This window comes from Xenopus laevis, chromosome 4S (assembly GCF_017654675.1).
Source record: "Xenopus laevis strain J_2021 chromosome 4S, Xenopus_laevis_v10.1, whole genome shotgun sequence".
In the NCBI taxonomy this organism is placed as follows: domain Eukaryota; kingdom Metazoa; phylum Chordata; class Amphibia; order Anura; family Pipidae; genus Xenopus; species Xenopus laevis.
Window position 1 is genome coordinate 125,432,571 of NC_054378.1, and position 20,961 is coordinate 125,453,531.

Sequence of the window (20,961 nt, forward strand, 5' to 3'; positions counted from 1 at the left end):
CTGTCAAATATTGCAAAGGGGAGTGCTGGGTGGTGTAGTTACTTCCTGGAGAAAAAAGTCGTTTTTACCATTTTAACAGAGCTTTTGCTTCCTTACGGTAATTAAAAAAGGAGCATTTACTTTATTATTGAGAGCACAGGCAGCACAGACGGGAACGTTGAATTTACTGTATATTAAAGGGTGTCCGTTGGGCAAAAATATTATCTCCAACCAAAGATATGGGCCCACACTTTGGTTGGGAGTAACGGAGAAATAATGAGTTGGTCGCATGTATTGATGCAGCACTGACTGACACGTCCCAACGGGTGCATGTGTCATTTACAGCAGAGAATGTCAATCTACTGCACTGACTTGGTTGGCTTTGGTACATACAGATTATGGATCATGGAGGTTCAACCCGTGGCTGTTGTTGAACCAATAACTAGGGATGCACCAAATCCAGGATTCGGTTCGGGTTTCGCCCTTTTTCAGCAGGATTCGGCGGAATCCTTCTGCCTGGCCAAACCAAATCTGAATTTAAATATGCAAATTAGGGGCGGGGGGAATCGTGTGACTTTTTGACACAAAACAAGGAAATTAAAAAGGTTTTCCCACCCCTAATTTGCATATGCAATTTAGGGTTTGGATTCAGTTCTGAATATCTTTCGCGAAGGATTCGGGGGTTCGGCCGAATCAAAAATAGTGGATTCGGTGCATCCCTACCAATAACCCCTCGGATCTTCCAACTGCAAAAGAGAGCAAGGGCATGCTGGGTGGTGTATTTCCTTCTTGGAGAAAGAATTACTTTTGGCTTCCTTAATTAGGCTTCCTTTATTATTGAGAGCACAGGCAGCACAGACGGGAAGGTTACATTTACTCTATATTAAAGGACGTCTGTTGGGCAAAAATATTATCTCCAACCAAAAGATACGGGCCCACACTTTGGTTGGGAGTAACGGAGAAAGAATACATAGAGTCGGTCGCATGTATTGATGCAGCACTGACTGACACGTCCCAACGGGTGCATGTGTCATTTTCAGCAGAGAAAGTCGATCTACTGCACTGACTTGGTTCATTGCTCCGGTTCCTAAAATAAAAAGGCTTTGGTAGATGCAGATTATGGATAAAGGAGGGTTAACCCATGACTGTTGTTGAACCAATAAATAGGGATGCACCAAATCCAGGATTCGGTTCAGGATTCGGCCTTTTTTTAGCAGGATTCGGATTCGGCCCAATCCTTCTGCCCGGCCGAACTGAATCCGAATTTGCATATGCAAATTAGAGTCGGGGAGGGAACTCGCATGACAAGGAAATAAATTTTTCCCCACTCCTAATTTGCATATGCAAATTAGGATTTGGATTTGGTTTGGTATTTGGTATATCTTTCACGAAGGATTTGGGGGTTTGGCTGAATCCAAAGTAGTGGATTGGATGCATCCCTACCAATAACCCTTCTGAACTTTCAACTGAAAAAGAGTGCATGCTGGGTGGGGTAGTTACTTCCTGGAGAAAGAATTTGTTTTTACCATTCTAACCATTCTAACAGTGCTTTGGCTTCCTTAATTAAAAAACGAGCATTTCCTTTATTATTGAGAGCACAGACGGGAAGGTTACATTTACTGTATAATAAAGGGTGTCTGATGGGCAAAAATCTAATCTCTAGGGATGCACCAAATTCGGTTTGGGATCTGGCCTTTTTCAGCAGGATTCGGATTCAGCCGAATCCTTCTGCTCAGCCAACCCAAACCCACATGCAAATTAGGGGCGGGGAGGGAAATCACGTGACTTTTTGTCATAAAACAAGGAAGTAGAAATGCTTTCCCCTTCCCACCCCTAATTTGCATATGCAAATTAGGATTCAGATTAGGTTTGGTATTCCGCTGATTAAAAAGGAAAAAAAAAAACAAAAAACTACTGTTACCGCCAACCATAGTGTGGACTCTATTAGCCCGCACCTTTGTTGGGTTTAATATTTTTTTTACCAACAGGTGCCCTTTAAGGCTCCATTTACTGTTATAGGTCAGACTTTTTCTATTGGGGGTCAGTAAGTGAAACCACCATTAGTGTCCCATTATCTCTTAAAAATTCTTTGTCCCGTCGCTTATGTTAAGCATTATACAGTATTTGGGTAATTTATAGATAATTTCCCTTGCGACACCCCCCCACCACTAAAACCAGGGCAGATGATTAAATAAAGCTCTGTATAAACGAGCCCAGTCTGCTGCAGTTGCGTGTCTTAAGTTTACAGATAAGGAGGAGTTTATTATTTCCATCAACAATTAAGAAATGAGGATGGTGGAAATGAAGATGCTTTCAGTGTTACTCTTTAAATGCAAAAAAACTTAGAATATTTCATGAAATCCCTAACATTTCATTAAAGCAACAGACGAGGTTTATTGGGCTCCAGTTAAATGCAGGTGGAGACTGCCCCTTTAAATATAAGGATTCTATAGCACAGGCCACTGGATAGGATAGAAATAGGTTAGAAAATGAGCTTGTTCTTTTCCCTCGCACACAACGAGATGGAGACTGACACAACATTTGTTCCTTCTTGAAATAATCGCCGTTGCCGCGTGTCCCGACTGCTGTACCCTTAACTACGACCAAATCTTGTCATTTTTTTTCTTTTATACCAAGGGTGGTGAATAAAACATTTGCCTGTCGCTCGTCAGCTGCTGAAAGGTGGGAATAAAACTGTCAGATGGGCGCAGAAATCATAATGTTTCAATCTCCGTTTATAACAGGGTGCGGGGACAGAAGGCGGCGGAGCGGCGAACGCCACAGTTATGTGGGCGGGGCATGTGGAAATATGTCACTCACCAGGAATTTGATTAAAATAAACCATCGAAGGAGAGAAAAAGATACATTTTGCCTTTGGAGTCAGAGATGAGAGACACAGCAGTGTTGCAGCACAATGGAGTAAAGGGCAACTGCACCTTGATATTTTTTTTGGTGTTTGTCAAAGGGGACTATTAGGGTGTGAATGCATCATTATTATTTTCCTTCTTCCCATGATGGAGTTACAGGCTCTAATAGGCAAGGGGACATTCTATCCAATTACTGAATGACTGGCCAGTTGGAGCTGTCTAGGAAAGCCAGTAACAGGGACTATATTCTTCTAGTGCTAAACTGATACCTCTGTAATTAGACAGCAAATGGGAGTAAGCTTTCAAAAACCTGCAATGCACAGGATAACCCCTCACTATCTTCTAATATCCTTATCATTTACAGTAGGGGGTACATTGTCCCTTATAATACATGAGTGATACTCAGAGTTCCCTGTATAACTCAGCCTGCAGCCTTGTGCCTTTATATGGTCACAGAACAACCCCTCAGTGACTTCTAATATCCTTATCATTTACAGTAGGGGGTACATTATCCCTTATAATACATGAGCGATACTCAGAGTTCCCTGTATAACTCAGCCTGCAGCCTTGTGCCTTTATATGGTCACAGAACAACCCCTCAGTGACTTCTAATATCCTTATCATTTACAGTAGGGGGTACATTATCCCTTATAATACATGAGCGATACTCAGATTTCCCTGTATAACTCAGCCTGCAGCCTTGTGCCTTTATATGGTCACAGAACAACCCCTCAGTGACTTCTAATATCCTTATCATTTACAGTAGGGGGTACATTATCCCTTATAATACATGAGTGATACTCAGAGTTCCCTGTATAACTCACCCTGATGCCTTGTGCCTTTATATGGTCACAGAACAACCCCTCAGTGACTTCTAATATCCTTATCATTTACATCAGGGGTTACATTTTCCCTTATAATACATGAGTGATACTCAGAGTTCCCTGTATAACTCAGCCTGCAGCCTTGTGTCTTTATATGGTCACAGAACAACCCCTCAGTGACTTCTAATATCCTTATGATTTACAGTAGGGGGTACACTATCCCTTATAATACATGAGTGATACTCAGAGTTCCCTGTATAACTCAGCCTGTAGACTTGTGCCTTTATATGGTCACAGAACAACCCCTCAGTGACTTCTAATATCCTTATCATTTACAGTAGGGGGTACATTATCCCTTATAATACATGAGTGATACTCAGAGTTCCCTGTATAACTCAGCCTGCAGCCTTGTGCCTTTATATGGTCACAGAACAACCCCTCAGTGACTTCTAATATCCTTATGATTTACAGTAGGGGGTACACTATCCCTTATAATACATGAGTGATACTCAGAGTTCCCTGTATAACTCAGCCTGTAGACTTGTGCCTTTATATGGTCACAGAACAACCCCTCAGTGACTTCTAATATCCTTATCATTTACAGTAGGGGGTACATTATCCCTTATAATACATGAGTAATACTCAGAGTTCCCTGTATAACTCAGCCTGTGACCTGAGGCAATAGTAGGGTTGTCCTATTAAATATTACATACAGCACTTTTAGAGCTGGGCCAATGCTTTCCATTCCAGACACGGCATCAGGTTATTGCTGAACGTGCCATTAAAGCCCTACACTTATGTATCCAACTCACACTAATCATGGTTAAAATGCACAACCGTCCTTCTCACTTAGCTTTTATCATTCCACGTTTTATCTCACAAGCAGATCCTTGGGGATCCAGAGCACAAAGAGATCCCTTTGTATGAAGATGAAAATAAAGTATCACTGGTACCTTTAGAAGCTTCGGTGCCAAAGGGACTGTCCAAGTAATCCAGCATGTCCTGACTCCAAGCGTCTTTCACGGCCGATTTGAAGACCATCCTATCATTCAGGCTCTGCCTCGGTCTGAAGTTGTTGCGCAAATAATCCACGGACTTGACGTGGTCCTGTTGTTCGGTGGTGAATATTGAGTAGAAGGCTTCCAGCTGGAAAGAGAAAGGACACGGAGAGTTAGAGTGCAGCCATTAAGGAACATTGCTTTAGGTTTTTGGCCAACCTGAAGGTCCAACGATCTTTCTGCTGCCAAGAAAAGAGGTGACATGGGGAAATTATCTTCCCACTGAAACTATCCTGAGCCTTTTGCATTTAACCACAGCTTCCTATTCCCAGAACCATAGAACACACATTCTCTATTCCACCGGCACCGTCTCTCTGGCACATAATCAACTGGAAGCAATTTACTGGGTTGGAGATGATTAAACTGGAGCTGCTGGTCTCTGGGCTTAAAGTTCCTCATCTGGAAAGATGTTTATAGATCCCGGAATGAATGTCCTCAATGAACTTCAGGTAAACAGGAAAGGAAGCTCAGAAGAACGTGGGCAGTATAATAACAATATAAGTCTTTATTGATAGAATATAGTCCTGCAGCCTTTCAGTGGAAGATGAAATATTATAGGAAACATCACTAGGCATTCCCTCTACTTCTATCTGGTATGTGCCGACTGGGGAGGAAAGGGTTCTGCACCCCTATAACAAATACAAGTGGCACTTAAATACAAAATGCTTTTCCATGAACAACAGTCTAACCTTCCAAAGGGGAAGAAAGACATGTAGCGCCCCCTAGGGAGTATCCTGCAACTTTCAGTTATAAAATGGCCTTTTTTTATAGTTTTTGAAATATTTGTCTTTTTCTTCTTCTGACTTTGAGTATGTGATAGATTGGTCCATTCTAAGCAACTTTTCAATTGGTCCTCATTATTTATAGTTTTTTTTCTATTCGCCTTCTGATTCTTTCCATCTTTCAAATGAGGGTCACTGACCCCATCTTACAGACAAATGCTCTGTAAGGCTACACATGCATTTTTATTGCTACTTTATATTACTCATCTTTCTATTTAGTCCTCTCTTATTCATTTTCCAGCCTCTTATTCAAATCAATGCATGGTTGCTAGGGTAATTCGGACCCTAGCAACCAGATGGCTGAAATTGCAAAATGGAGAGCTGTTGAATAAAAAGCGAAATAACCCAAAAAAAAACAAATAATAAAAAATGAAAACCAACTGCAAATTGTCTCAGAGTATCACTCCCTACATCATACTAACAGTTACTTTATAGGTGAACAACCCCTTTAAGCAGTTTCGGGGGTGCATGGGGTGTGTTGGAAGACGGCCCTTCTCATACATCCTATTAGAGCTCAAGCCAATAGGGTGTATTATCGCATGATTTATCACATGTGCTGCCTTTGGCTCCTTCAGCTAAACAAGAAAGGGGCGGAGTATTAGTTCATTGTGGGAGTGGTTATAAAAAAGCAAACTGTAATGGCAAAGACCATCTGTGCAGTGACAAGGGGGAAAAGCCTCATTTCTTTGCTCACTGTGAAAAAAAACATGACAAACTGTATTAAGTATAGATATTCTGGGTTACCTAATGTTTTACATGTGGGATTTATTCTCCCTCTTTAACCCTTTAAGTGCCACCTGACTAAGCATCTATGGTGCGAGCATAAACGTGCCTACACACCAGGGCTACAGATTCTTCTTCTCCAGGTTGTCTTTTTGATCTATGGCAATGTGTCCCGTTAGATGAAAGGCAGCCAGCATGGAAGGGTTTAAAGAGCTTTCTCTGGAACAATAGCTGTTTTGCCCTTTTCTCTGTATGTTCCATTTCATTTCTTGACGTTATTCTCTGCAGCCCGAGACTTTTAACTCTGCTCCTTGCGCGTCTCGTCTCTCTCTGATTGCAGAGCAATTGTGTCACTTATGGGAGAAGCGTTGCCTTTTTAATAGAGAGAATGTTGAGATGGGAAACCAGCCTGAGGCTAAATTAACCACCACTGAGACAGAATATCTTCATTAGTCTGATGTTACCGGTGCAGCTTCCTACTCACATCACTTTCCTTCATACTGAACTTTCATTCGCACCTGGAAACTGTGTAATATTTAGTTATATATATGTACTGTACATTCCTTTAGGGAGGACATTAAATTATGTTTATTATTTCATAGGGTGATGAAAAGGTTAAACCTACTTTATTTCTCCCACAAAGCAGCAGTCCTGTCCTGCTTTATGGCAGCTGAGATTCTAGCTATCTGTATAACAGAACATTCTGTCCCAGTGGCTGCACGGATCCTATCTGATCCCCATTGTAAGCAGCAGTCCTGCCCTGCTTTATGGCAGCTGAGATTCTAGCTATCTGTATAACAGAACATTCTGTCCCAGTGACTGCACAGATCCTATCTGATCCCCATTGTAAGCAGCAGTCCTGCCCTGCTTTATGGCAGCTGAGATTCTAGCTATCTGTATAACAGAACATTCTGTCCCAGTGGCTGCACAGATCCTATCTGATCCCCATTGTAAGCAGCAGTCCTGTCCTGCTTTATGGCAACTGAGATTCTAACTATCTGTATAACAGAACATTCTGTCCCAGTGGCTGCACAGATCCCATCTGATCCCCATTGTAAGCAGCAGTCCTGTCCTGCTTTATGGCAGCTGAGATTCTAGCTATCTGTATAACAGAGCATTCTGTCCCAGTGGCTGCACAGATCCTATCTGATCCCCATTGTAAGCAGCAGTCCTGCCCTACTTTATGGCAGCTGAGATTCTAGCTATCTGTATAACAGAACATTCTGTCCCAGTGGCTGCAGAGATCTTATCTGATCCCCATTGTAAGCAGCAGTCCTGTCCTGCTTTATGGCAGCTGAGATTCTAGCTATCTGTATAACAGAGCATTCTATCCCAGTGGCTGCACAGATCCTATCTGATCCACAAAGTGAGCAGACGTGTTTTGTGGAGCTCCTGTGTGGTGCAATTTCCCCTGGCCCTCTAAGGGTCTGGGGGGCAGCTTTTTCCCTGTTTTTGGGAACTTATTTCCAGCCCTTTCCTACTTTTTTATAAAATGGAAAGAAGAGTTTCATCCCGTGTGAAGAAAGAAAAAGTAGTTGCAGAAAGAAGGAAAGGATTGAGACAGAAAATGGAGGTGGAGAAAAGTACAAGCAAAGCTAAAAGCAGCAGGAATAAGGTGGAATATAAGAGAGACAGTGAAAGTAGTGTGGAAGAGGAACTGATGGAAACAAACTCTCAAGCCATGTCAGATGATTTGGAAAGAACTCCAGTTTTATTGTCTGATATGGATGTTTCACAAACAAGCACAAGTATCCCTTTAAGCATGCCCCCTTTACTTTTATCTGGCTGCGGAACCTCTCAGAATGCCCCTAACAGTTTGATGCCTGTTACTGATGTCCCTGCGGAAGTTTCCTCTGAGACAGCGTTGGTGGGCGACAGTGGAGAATGTGAGAGCCATGAGAGGAGCGGGACTTTCAGTGTTGGTGTGGAGAAGGCGGCAGTAATGGCGGCAGGTGAGACAGAGCAGACCTGTGATGTGAGTGCGGCGCTTACCAGTGAGTCCCTAAAGCATTGCAAGGCTAGCAGTGCATGCTGGGAGAGAGACCCGGAGAAGGGAACACGTGATGCGGAAGTGGCTGCAGAGAATGCTGCGGATTGTGCCTGTGGAAGCCTTGCTGTGCAAATGGCTGAGGGGGCCTTGGACTGTGCAGAGGAGCCCAGAGTTAAGGTAGGGGCAAAGGGTGCTGTGCAAATACATGGAGACTGTGTTACTACAGAGAGTAAAGACATTGATTCTTGTGTTGATTCCACACGGATTGTTGCAGCTTTAAAAGCTATGGACTCGCTTAGAAAGAGAAAAAGTAAACTAGAAAAAGACATTGAGCTGGAAATTGCAAACCTTGCATTTACTAAAGGATTGTTAAGGACATTACGAATAAGAAAGCTGGCAGAGAAAAATAAAGAGTTGGAGGAGATTAATGAAGAAATAGGAAAAATTATGCCAATTATTAAACCCTGGGAAGAGACTTTTCAAAATAAAGATCGTTTTGATGAAATGAAAAGAACTGCAGAAAAAGTGAAATCTGTTGCAGCTGCGCATTTGGACTCTGTGCATATGGGGGAGGGGGAGGGAGCAGAGAAAACACAAACTGTTGTTGTTGTTTCTACACCTGTCCCTTCTGTTTCCAACCCTAATTGCTCTGACTCTAACCTTGTTGCTTCAAATCAAGGTGCTTCTAATTCTATTGCTAAAAACACCAACTTTTCCAACTTAAATTCTAATGTTTCTGCTACTGGTGGGATTGCTCAGCTTATACCTTCTGGCAATGGAATGGTTAATGCAGTGAGTGGGGGAGGTGCGGGAGTTAATTCTGCTGAGCCAAATCAAAGGGCTGCCACAGGTAAATGATGCAGGTGATGTGCAACAGGGAAGCAAAAGTTTTTGGGAGAAGAGAAGATTTTTTGTGAGGCAGGAGGAACCCATGTATGATGGCACTGTGTTTAAACGAAGGAATGTTGTTAAAATTAAATGGGAAGGAGAAAAGGAAAAGTGCCCAGGCAGTAGATTTGTCTGTAGAAATCTGATAAAGGAATCTATGGGGTTTACTCCTGTTGATGTGAATGCCTTTATTGGGGTTTCAGATGTGGAATTTGAGTTCAGTTTCAAGTTGTCGCAAGGTTTGGACAGATTTTGGAATCTATATCAGGAAAAGAGAACATCCTCAGTGTGGGAAGGTTTCATAGCAATCCCAGTTTCAAAACCTGATGTTAAGACGGTGACTATATTTTTTAAAAATGAATCTATACCTCCTGAGGATGTTCTGGTTTGGTTAAGAAGACAATGCACTGTCCAAACACCTTTAAAACCAATTTATAATGAGGAGGGATTTTGGGTAGTGGGATGGAAGGTTCAAGTTAAATTGAATGTTGATAACAATGTGACTCAGCATCTCCCAAATTCCTTTTTCATTGGGAAAGAGAGGGGTGTTTGTTTTTATCCAGGGCAGCCCCGTCAGTGTTACAAGTGCGGCTCAAGAAGACATTTGGCAGGAGACTGTACAGTGAAACTGTGTGCGTTGTGTGGGGCCCAGGGGCATCTTAGCAAAGAATGTGATAAAGTAAGATGTAACCTTTGTGCAGAACTGGGCCATACACATCGTGACTGTCCTGAGGCCTGGCATAATATTGTCAGAAGTTGTCCTAGGGTGGAGCAGGAGTTTTTGCAAGAAGACATGACTATAGAGGTGGGCCAGGATATAGGAAAAAAGCAGGTGGGAGAAGGAGGTGGAGAGGACTGTGCTTCTCAGGCTGCACATGGGAATGGGGGAAATGATGAAGGGACTTCAAAAGGAAGGAAGGAGGATTGGAAGGTGGTGGGAAAAAGGTCCGGTAAGGCTGTGGGGAAAATGGTTGTGGGAAGTAACATAACAATTTCAAATAGGTTTGAATTACCTTCTGGGAAGTCTTGGGGAGATTTGGCAGAGGAAGAAGAGGAAGTGAGAAGGATAAGAAAGGAAGATGGTAAGAATGATAAAAATAAAAAGGAGGTTAAAAAAAAAGGGAAAAGTATTTTAAAAAAGAATGAACCATTACCATTAAAAAAATCAAAAGAAGGAAGAGAAAAAGGAAAGGTCTCAGAAATTTTAAATCCTTCCCCTATGGAGACAGAGATAATGGAAGAACAAGGGAAAAGAGGAAAGGAAGGAATGATAGTGAGGAGGAGTGGGAGTCAGTGGATGAAGAGGATTTGTTTGTTGAGGACAATTTTTTGGGTGCTTCAGAGAAGCCTCAATCCAAAAGGCACGGAGAAGTTAAAATGGGAAGGCTGGCTAAATCCCCAAGATGCCTGAACAAATAATTTCAATTAGCACCATTAATGTGTGCAGCATAAAGAATGTAAATAAGAGAAGGGAGGTTTATGATTTCTTAAGTAAAACAGAATCAGACATTTATTTTTTACAAGAAACCAGATTATCAAACAATGTGGATGTATTTAATGCAAAAAGGGACTGGCAATTAGGACCATCTTTTTGGTCAATTGCAGAGGAATCAGCAGGGGGAATAGGAATCCTTTTTAAAGGCTTTTCTAATCTTAAGATAAAGAGACGTTTGGACATTAGTTTTGGGAGGTGTATTCTACTTGATGTGGATATTAAAGGGGAAATTTTCAGATTCATAAATGTTTATGCCCCTCACACAATTGCAGAAAGAAAAGATTTGTTAGAAGAGATAAAGCAATACCTTTATGTTTCTTACCCAGTGGTGTTAGCTGGAGACTTCAACCAGACATTAAATCCAGGTGATAGGACTGGGAAATTTAATAAATATGAAGGAGTCTTTTTATCAAACATGATTAAACAGGCTGGATTAATCGATGTAGCAGTGTGGGGAGGAAGGAAGGGCATACATACATATTTCTGTGCAAATAGGAGCAGCCGTATAGATTTAATTTTTGTTAAAGAAAAAGAGACTTTTTCTGAAGTTAAAGAATCTGTAGTAGAATTTTCAGATCATCTCATGGTTTCTTGTAAATTGGGACTGTCAAACCTTCCTAGGAGGGGGAGGGGTTTGTGGAGACTAGGAATTAATTCCTTAAAAGATGCAGCTGAGAATGGTTCCTTCAAAAGATTTTTTGAAGCCCAATGGTCTAAGTTGGATTTTTTTGATTCTGTTGTACACTGGTGGGAGGAAGCAAAAAAAGAAATCCGAACCTTCTTCACAAAACTATCTGTTAAACGGGAGGGTTTAAGATCTAAAACATACCAGTCTCTGAGGAAGAAGTTGGAAACCTTAATTTCGGCCGGGGTGGTGGGGGAGAAAATTGCCCGGTTGAAATATCTGATTAGACAGCATCAGTACAGTCGCAAGGACTCTATGATTCTGGAGAGAGATTTTGGGGCAAAAAACTCCCCTGATCCTTTTCAGAATTGTAGAGAGACCTTTAAGAAAAAGCAGGTGACTGGCCTTATTGACTCCGAGGGAGTTATACAGAAATCCAGGGAGGGTATCCTCGGGTTGTAAGGTCGTACTATGCTGATCTGTTCAGAAGTAAAACTTTGGAGAGGGAAAGGACTGAGAATTTCTTAAAAGCGACCCCAGGACCTGATACAGTAAATTTGGACTTTTCCCCATTGACAGCAAATATTGAGGAGGAAGAGGTGGCGGGTGCGATTGATAAAATGCACAACAAGAAAGCTCCAGGGTCTGATGGGCTAACAGCAGAGTTTTATAAGACCTTTAAATCGCTGTTAGTCCCGGTGTTAGTTAAGATCTTTAATGAATGTTTGGAGAGGGGTATGCCTGAGTCAATGAGGTGTTCTTCTTTAATTTTGCTGTCAAAGGGGAAGGATGATGAGAAGGTTGAGAACTGGAGGCCGATTGCCCTTCTCAATTCTGACAGAAAGATTCTGGCGCGGATTCTTTTTTCACGTTTGATTTTGTTTTCTGGCACTTTATTATCGTCCTGTCAGTTCTGCACGGTGAAGGGGCGGAGCATCTTTGGGGCCCTCCTTACTTTAAGGGAAGCCTTGGAGTCATGCAAAGCTCATGGTTGGGGCAAATACCTGTTGTCTTTGGATCAAACGAAAGCTTTTGATAAGGTTAACCATGACTATCTATGGGCTGTTTTGTCTAAATACGGCATCCCGGGTAAATTTATTAGATGGTTAAGGAATTTGTATGAAGGGGCAAAAAGCTTCCCACTGATTAATGGCTGGCAAGGTGAAACCTTTGATGTTGGGGCCGGGGTGCGGCAGGGCTGCCCTCTGAGTCCTCTTCTCTATGTATTTGCTCTGGATCCCTTCCTGAGGATGCTGGAGGAGAAGGGCTTGGAGGGGGTCTGTGTGCCCGGCGGGCAGCCACTCAGGTTTGTAGCCTACGCGGATGATGTGTCAGTGGTCATTTCTAAGCAGGCGGAGGTTGAGGTGATCACTGATTGCATCAGAAGCTACTCAAGGGCCTCTGGATCCTCAGTTAATCATGAAAAGTCGGAAGCTTTTTGGACTCGAGGAGGGGAACCGGATTTTCAGGCCGGAAATTTCCCAGTGGCCCCAGAGCAGGTTAAAATCTTGGGAGTGAAATTTGGAAGGGATGATAATAGCAGACTAAATTGGGAAGAGAAAGTGGATGCTGGTTTAGCGAAAGTTCAGCGTTGGAGATCTTGGAAGCTGACCTATAGAGAAAGGGTTAATCTGATCAAGACCTTTTTGATCCCGTTGTTTCTTTTTATTGCTTATGTGTTTCCCTTGCCAGAATCTCTCTATGCTCGGGTCTACAGTCTGTTCTTCCAGATGCTTTGGGGGAACAGACTGAACCCAGTAAAAAGAGGGGTAACATTCCTGCAGAGGAAAGAGGGAGGTTTAGGGATGGTTTGTCCAATCGCTTTCTTTGGCACCATTTTCCTGAAATTCAACTTTGGTAACCTGGGTCAAAGGACGTGTTCTCTGTGGGAAAACTGTGTCAGGTCCTGGGTTTCGCCTTTTATCAGAGACTGGATGGAGGGCGGTAGAGTGAAGCAGCACATTCTTCTGGGGTTAAAACTTCTTATGAAATGGAACTTGAGTTTTAGGGACATGGAAAATCTCCCTAGAAAGGAATTATATAGATTGGTGCTTAATTCCTTTTTTACTTCTGCACCGATTTTGAAAGATTGCCCTACGATAAGTATGGGGGATTGCATTAAATTTTTGAATGGCCACAGGCTACCTGGGAAGCTTTTCGACAATGCATGGCTGGCGTTACAGGGAAAACTTTTCTTGAGAGGAAACGTGAGCTATCTCAATATTGTTGAAAGATTCTGTCCTTGGGGATGTGGAGAAGAAGAAACTACAGACCATTTTTTGATAAACTGCTCCGTTTCCCGTAATCTTTATGACCATGTCCTGACAATACTGGGTATTAAGGGCCTTTGTAGGGGAACTTATGAGGAAAGGGCCTATGGTATCATTAGCAGAAAACATTCATTGGAGAAAGAAACACTTTTTATTATTTTTTCTGTAATTCGGTATCACTTATGGATGAGTAGGTGTGGCAAAACCTTTGGGAGGGAGGAAGGAACCATGGATTTGACTGTTAAGAAAATTCTCAAGGATTTGTATTTTATCAGATTTAAAGAAATTGGTAAAAGTAAAGAAAATATAAATTGGTGGAGGGGAATTAACTTTACATGGGAAATTTCTTTTGATGATATTTAATTTGCTTTATGTAAAAATTGTTCATTCATAATCTGTCTATGTCTATGATTTGAAAATTTGAACGTTAGTGTATTTTGTTTTTGCTAATGTTTTTATTTAAATTATTTAATAAAAATCCCTATCTGATCCCCATTGTAAGCAGCAGTCCTGTCCTGCTTTATGGCAGCTGAGATTCTAGCTATCTGTATAACAGAACATTCTGTCCCAGTGGCTGCACAGATCCTATCTGATCCCCATTGTAAGCAGCAGTCCTGCCCTGCTTTATGGCAGCTGAGATTCTAGCTATCTGTATAACAGAGCATTCTGTCCCAGTGACTGCACAGATCCTATCTGATCCCCATTGTAAGCAGCAGTCCTGTCGTGCTTTATGGCAGCTGAGATTCTAGCTATCTGTATAACAGAACATTCTGTCCCAGTGGCTGCACAGATCCTATCTGATCCCCATTGTAAGCAGCAGTCCTGTCCTGCTTTATGGCAGCTGAGATTCTAGCTATCTGTATAACAGAGCATTCTGTCCCAGTGGCTGCACAGATCCTATCTGATCCTGAAAAGAGGGTCCATGATATTATGAGACCCACCTGTAAGACTAAGGAGCAGTACTGGGGATAAAGAAAAACCCAGAGAAATCTATTAGTCTTGAGGCATTCTCCTTTCTGTATAGAGCATTACTGACCCCTTATAAAGACTGATTGTGAGTGATTTCAGAGCCTCGGAAGGAAATGTAATGGTTTCTGGTCCCATTATTTTGCTTTGTTAGTGCAGTAAAAGGCTCGGTAATAACAGGTCACGAGAATCTTTTGTGGAACTGAAGGAGATCATCAAATGAACAAAGATTAGGTTGCACTTCAATCTCTACGTACCTGATGGTAGGAAATTGGAACAGGCCGGCTTAAAATCACCCATTCCACAATTTGGCTGCAAGGAGGGGTCGTCAGGGAACCCGCGTACCGGTAGAAGCTTCCCAGGGAGGAGGGCAGCAGTTCTCTCAGGATGAAGGGATCCAGGAATGTTTCCTTTTCTGTAATGGAAAAATGATACGGTTATAATGTAACTATGTCTTGTAAGTTTACACTGAAATAATGTAACATTATAGAAAGATTGAAAAAAAAAATGTGATATAACCATTGACTATTGACTTCCTGCTTGTGGGCTGAGCCCCACAGTTTGTGGTAGAGGAGTAACCCTCTGTCAATAGAACACGGCACTTTTCCATAAGGAAAAAAAAAAAAGGAAAACCCCATTTACTAGGGAATAAAAGACCAAGTTTTTCCATAACTTCTTTGAGTCATAAGCGGACTCTTCCATCCACAATGAATTGTTCATCAAAGTGAAAGATGAGGAAGAGGAACGGTGGAGTCAAAGTTATTCAAATTGGCCCAATGAATAATGGATGAATTTTATATTAAATACACCGTGTATTAAAGAGCCGCATTTCCTTCTGTCCTTCTCTTTAACTACTTGGAAGTACATAATGAATTCTGGAACTCGTGGGAAGAATGCCAAGGAATGTGGTCTCCCCTGTCCAGTTCTTTATGACAACTGGATCTGTGTGCCAAGAAAACCAAAAACAGAAGGCACACAATAAGCTATACCCATATACAGAGAAGGAATGTTCTGGGCACACAATAAGCTATACCCTCATACTGTACTGTCTGAGGGAATCAATATGGCACCTCCTCCTCCCATATGTATAAATACAAATATACAGAGAAGGAATGTTCTGGGCACATAATAAGCTATACCCTCATAATGTACTGTCTAAGGGAATCAATATGGCACCTCCCTCCTCCCATATGTATAAATACAAATATACAGAGAAGGAATGTTCTGGGCACACAATAAGCTATACCCTCATACTGTACTGTCTAAGGGAATCAATATGGCACCTCCTCCTCCCATATGTATAAATACAAATATACAGAGAAGGAATGTTCTGGGCACACAATAAGCTATACCCTCCTACTGTACGGTCTACGGGAATCAATATGGCACCTCCTCCCATATGTATAAATATAAATATATAGAGAAGGAATGTTCTGGGCACACAATAAGCTATACCCTCATAATGTACTGTCTAAGGGAATTAATATGGCACCTCCTCCCATATGTATAAATACAAATATACAGAGAAGGAATGTTCTGGGCACACAATACCCTCATACTGTACTGTCTAAGGGAATCAATATGGCACCTCCTCCTCCCATATGTATAAATACAAATATACAGCGAAGGAATGTTCTGGGCACACAATAAGCTATAGCCTCATACTGTACTGTCTAAGGGAATCAATATGGCACCTCCTCCTCCCATACGTATAAATACAAATATACAGAGAAGGAATGTTCTGGGCACACAATAAGCTATACCCTCATACTGTACTGTCTAAGGGAATCAATATGGCACCTCCCTCCTCCCATATGTATAAATACAAATACAGAGAAGGAATGTTCTATGTCAGGGAACCCAAACCTTTTGAACGCATGAGCAACATTCAGAAGTAAAAGGAGTTGGGGAGCAACACTTGCATGAAAAATGTTCTTGGGGGTGCTGTGATTGGCCATTTGGTAGCCCCTATGTTGTCAGCCTACATTGAGACTCTGTTTGGCAGTACACCTGGTTTTTATACAACTAAAACTTGCCTCCAAGCCTGGAATTCAAAAATAATCAGCTGCTTTGAGGCCACTGGGAGCAACATCCAAGGGGTTGGAGAGCAACATGTTACTCACGAGCTACTGGTTGGGGATCACTGCTCTATGTTATAGCCTCATACGGCAAAGACTGGTGGAAACAGCTCCACCCTGTATAATAATAATCTCCTTACTATCTCATATCTTCCTCACCTCTACTAATATCTCCTTAGCATGTCATATATTCCTCGCCCATCTCTTTATATGATAAAAACTCGAGATAAGCTGTTAATTCAAAGGTTTCTCTTCACTGATTCACAATAAATGGAATGTGGGTCTTTCTCACGGTGGCAGCATCGCAGCCCATCCGACCCTATAGAACTGACAGTTTGGCCAGACATTTCAAGCCAAGCTCTGCAGGTAACAAATTCTGCTGTGGGATGTATCTTACAATCCAATATTTGTTTTGTTTAAAGCTCATTGTTATTAGCGTGACATGTCGTCCCCCCGGGAGTCTGGCAACAAAGGCAGAAAGACACGCGACAATGACTTCCCCATAGACATTAGTATAGAGGAGAGATCCCAACACTTAGGCCCTCCAGCGTTACAGCTTCTTCCACCTTCTTTGTCTTTCAATCATCAAATACAAAGTTCCTGACAATTCTTTTTGATCTGAGTGTGTATCACAGGTTCCCCCAAGGTGACACAGACCCTGCCGTCTCCCCGAAAAAATCTTTACAAACCGGCTGCAGAGCTAATGTGCCATACAAATCAATCAAATGCTGACTGGTACCTCTAATACTCCCACTTTCACTCTCTCTTTCTATATTTGTATTTATACATATGGGAGGAGGTGCCAAATTGATTCTCTTAGACAGTACAGTATGAGAGTATAGCTTATTGTGTGCCCAGAACATTCCTTCTCTGTATATTTGTATTTATACATATGGGAGGAGGTGCCATATTGATTCCCTTAGACAGTACAGTATGAGGGTATAGCTTATTGTGTGCCCAGAACATTCCTTCTCTGTATATTTGTATTTATACATATGGGAGGAGGGAGGTGCCATATTGATTCCCTTAGACAGTACAGTATGAGGGTATAGCATATTGTGTGCCCAGAACATTCCTTCTCTGTATATTTGTATTTATACATATGGGAGGAGGAAGTGCCATATTGATTCCCTTAGACAGTACAGTATGAGGGTATAGCTTATTGTGTGCCCAGAACATTCCTTCTCTGTATATTTGTATTTATACATATGGGAGGAGGTGCCAAATTGATTCTCTTAGACAGTACAGTATGAAGGTATATATAAACATTACTAATCTAGAAAAATAGTTATTTTAATCAAAAGTTCAGGGCAGTTCATCTTTCACAAATTATTATTTGCATAGATTACATCACAAATAATGAAGCTTTCTGTCTTCTATAACATATTTCTTTAATTTTCCTCCCTCTTCTGTGTAAATATATATACTGTATATAGTGATGGGTGAATTTATTCACAGGGCATGGATTCAAATTTCCACATTTCGCCACCTGCGAATAGTTTTAAGAATCTGCTGCGAAAATTCACCGGCAATTTTTTTTTTTTGCTGCAGCAAAAAAAAAAGTAGCTTGTGTAAAAATTGTTATAATAATTTTGAAGCACATTGACTTTAATGCATTTGGACAAAAAAGTTGCACATCCAAAAATTGTCGAGCGCATAAAAATTGACGCCCGTCAAAACAATTTTCATGCATTTTTAATGCATTTTAATGCTTTTGGACACAAAAAATCTCTCATGTAAAAATTCTCGCCCATCAAAATAATTTTGACGACCATTGACTTCAATGCGTTTCACAAATTATTCCGCTGTTTCGCATTTTTGGCGAAGTGAAATGGGACAGATTCACCCATCACTATATATATATATACTCAGAAAAAAATCTTGCAGCTTCCCAAACAGTTACAGTTTGATACATTGGTTGATACCTTGCTCAGCGGCACATTCGAAACCAGCAACTAATGTATCATTTGTGACAGTTGCACTGTGGCGACAGACGCCAATAAGAGCATTATTATGCTCAGTAGGGGCTGAAACTGCACAGAAATGTATCAACGAATGCTTGAAATTGCAACAGTTTAGAAAGTCAGAGATCTGATAAAAATGGAGCTCTCGAGGAAACATGAGGGGCCAAATTAAACGTATTGGTTTTTAAAACTGTGAAAAATAGAAAAAAGAAAGCAATTAAAAAACAAAACAAAAAAACTTTAGAGTACTCTTTGAAAATGATAAGTTCTGTGTAGATAAACAGCCTTCCTGCCGGCTAGAATGTAAATCGCCGGCGGGATGGCACTCCGGAGCACTTCGTTTTCCGAAGTCGCAAAGCGAGGAAACTTCAGACGACTTCGAAAAACGAAGCACTCCAAGTGCCATCCCGCTGGCGATTTAGATTCTAGCCTACGGGAGGCAGTTTGGGGAAATTAGTCTCCCCAAAGAAGAGGCGATTTGTCGCCGGGCGACTAATCTCCCCGAATCTGAGTGTGTGTCTCTGCCCTTAAACCTCCCTCAGTTTCATTGTGAGGTTCTGCTACTGAGTGTTAGTCGCACCCCATCCTTCAATGTGTAGGTCACACCCTTCCATGCATTGATTTGAATAATAGACTGGAATATCCATAGGAGAGGCCTGGAGTAATAAAAAGTAGCAATAACAATACATTTATAGCCTTACAGAGCTTTTGCTTTTTAGATGGGGTCAGTGAACCCCAACTGGAAGCTGAAAAGAGTCAAAATAAGAAGGCAAATACTTAAAAAACGGTAAGCAATAAATAATGAAGCCTAACTGAAAAGTTGCTTAGAATCGGCCATTCTATAAAATACTAAAAGATAAAATAAAGGTGAACTACCCCTTTAAATGGAAAACTAGGGAGCCAAGGGGACAATAACTCATAGACCCACACTCTACTTTTCTAATTTTCTTTCTTTACTTTTCCACTGTTTGTATGAGCAGAAGGGACCATTGATGTCTGGCCCCACCAGGATTTTTATTAGGACCCTCATTTTATGTAATTACAGGATTTAATGGGAATCGAAAATCATTGTAATATATCTGCGTTCTGGATGCCAGGGTAAATGACCATAACAACCACGGCACTTTTTTTTTTTTTTTTTTTTTTTTTTACTGAATATAAATGTGAATAATTCACACAGAGCAAAAAAGAATGGCCAACTGCCAACGTGCATCCATGACTTGGCTTCACAAGAGTTTGAAATGAAGTAAAACTTTCCCTTTATTAATAAAGACCCAAGAGTTTTCCCGGCTCATCCGACGCGGCAAACTTGAGAGAAGAGTCGCCACCGGCGTGATTTATTGTTATCATCACAACGTGGACACAAATAATTTATGAAGGAACAAAATATTCTAAGAGGAAAATGTTTCAGAACTTCCAGAAGATAAATAGCGGGTGGGGGTGCAGAGACAGGTGCCGTTGTGTTAATATAGATGATGTATTAGAATGTGTAATGATTTATATCTTATTTATTATTTATTTCACATATTTATATGTTGGGGAGGGTGTAGGACCATTACTGGAATTCGTCAGGAATGGCCTTTTAGCTGGTACAGGTATGGGATCTGTTATCTGGAAACCCATTACAGGTATGGGATCTGTTATCCAGAAACCCATTACAGGTATGGGATCCGTTATCCGGAAACCGATTATCCAGAAAGTTCAGAATTACGGAAAGGCTGCCTCCCATAGACTCTATTATAATCAAATATCCCAACTAAGATATAATTAATCCTTATTGGAAGCAACCTATTGGGTTTATTTAATGTTTACATGATTGTCTAGTAGACTTAAGGTATGAAGATCCAAATTACGGAAAGATCCATTATCCAGAATACCCCAGGTCATGAGCATTCTGGATAACAGGTCCCATATCTGTATCCAGAAAGCTCAGAATTACAGAAAGGCCGACTCCCATAGGCAGGGCCGCCATTAGAAATCACGGGGCCCCGTACAACAAAATTTTTGGGGCCCCCTGGGCCCCGCCCACACTGACGACCAAGCTCCGCCCCATATCCCGCCCACATCGCAGTTAAAAGACCACACAGACATCAGCGCTAAAAAAGTAACCCCCCCCCCCCCCCACAAGTTGTAAAAAGCTATTGATGGTCAGGGCCCCCTTATAAAAAAAATTGGGGCCCCCAAAAAAAAAAAATTAAATTTATTTTTTTTTAAAAAACATTGGTGGCAGGGGCCCCCTGTTAAAAAAAACTTGGGGCCCCAACAAAAAAAAATGTAAAAAAAACTAAAAAATAAACAAACATTGGTGGCAGGGGCCCCCTTCTAAGTTAAAAACAAATTGGGGCCCCAAAAAAAAATTTGAAAAAAAATTAATTTTTTTTTGAAAAAAAAAAAAAACATTGGCGGCAGGGGCCCCCTTATAAGTTAAAAACAAATTGGGGCCCCAAAAAAA

At 41.4% G+C, this 20,961-nt stretch overlaps 1 protein-coding gene across 2 annotated transcripts in view; it reads right to left on the reverse strand.

Moving 5' to 3' along the window:
* Positions 1-20,961, reverse strand: part of ptprg.S (protein tyrosine phosphatase, receptor type G S homeolog) — a 350,843-nt gene that overhangs the window by 120,585 nt on the left and 209,297 nt on the right. For both annotated transcript variants that reach the window (XM_041561822.1, XM_041561823.1), the window contains exons 7-8: positions 14,725-14,882; positions 4,624-4,816 (exon numbers count right to left, since the gene is read on the reverse strand). In XM_041561822.1, coding sequence (XP_041417756.1) covers positions 4,624-4,816; positions 14,725-14,882 — 351 coding nt within the window. The remainder of the gene's footprint in view (positions 1-4,623; positions 4,817-14,724; positions 14,883-20,961) is intronic.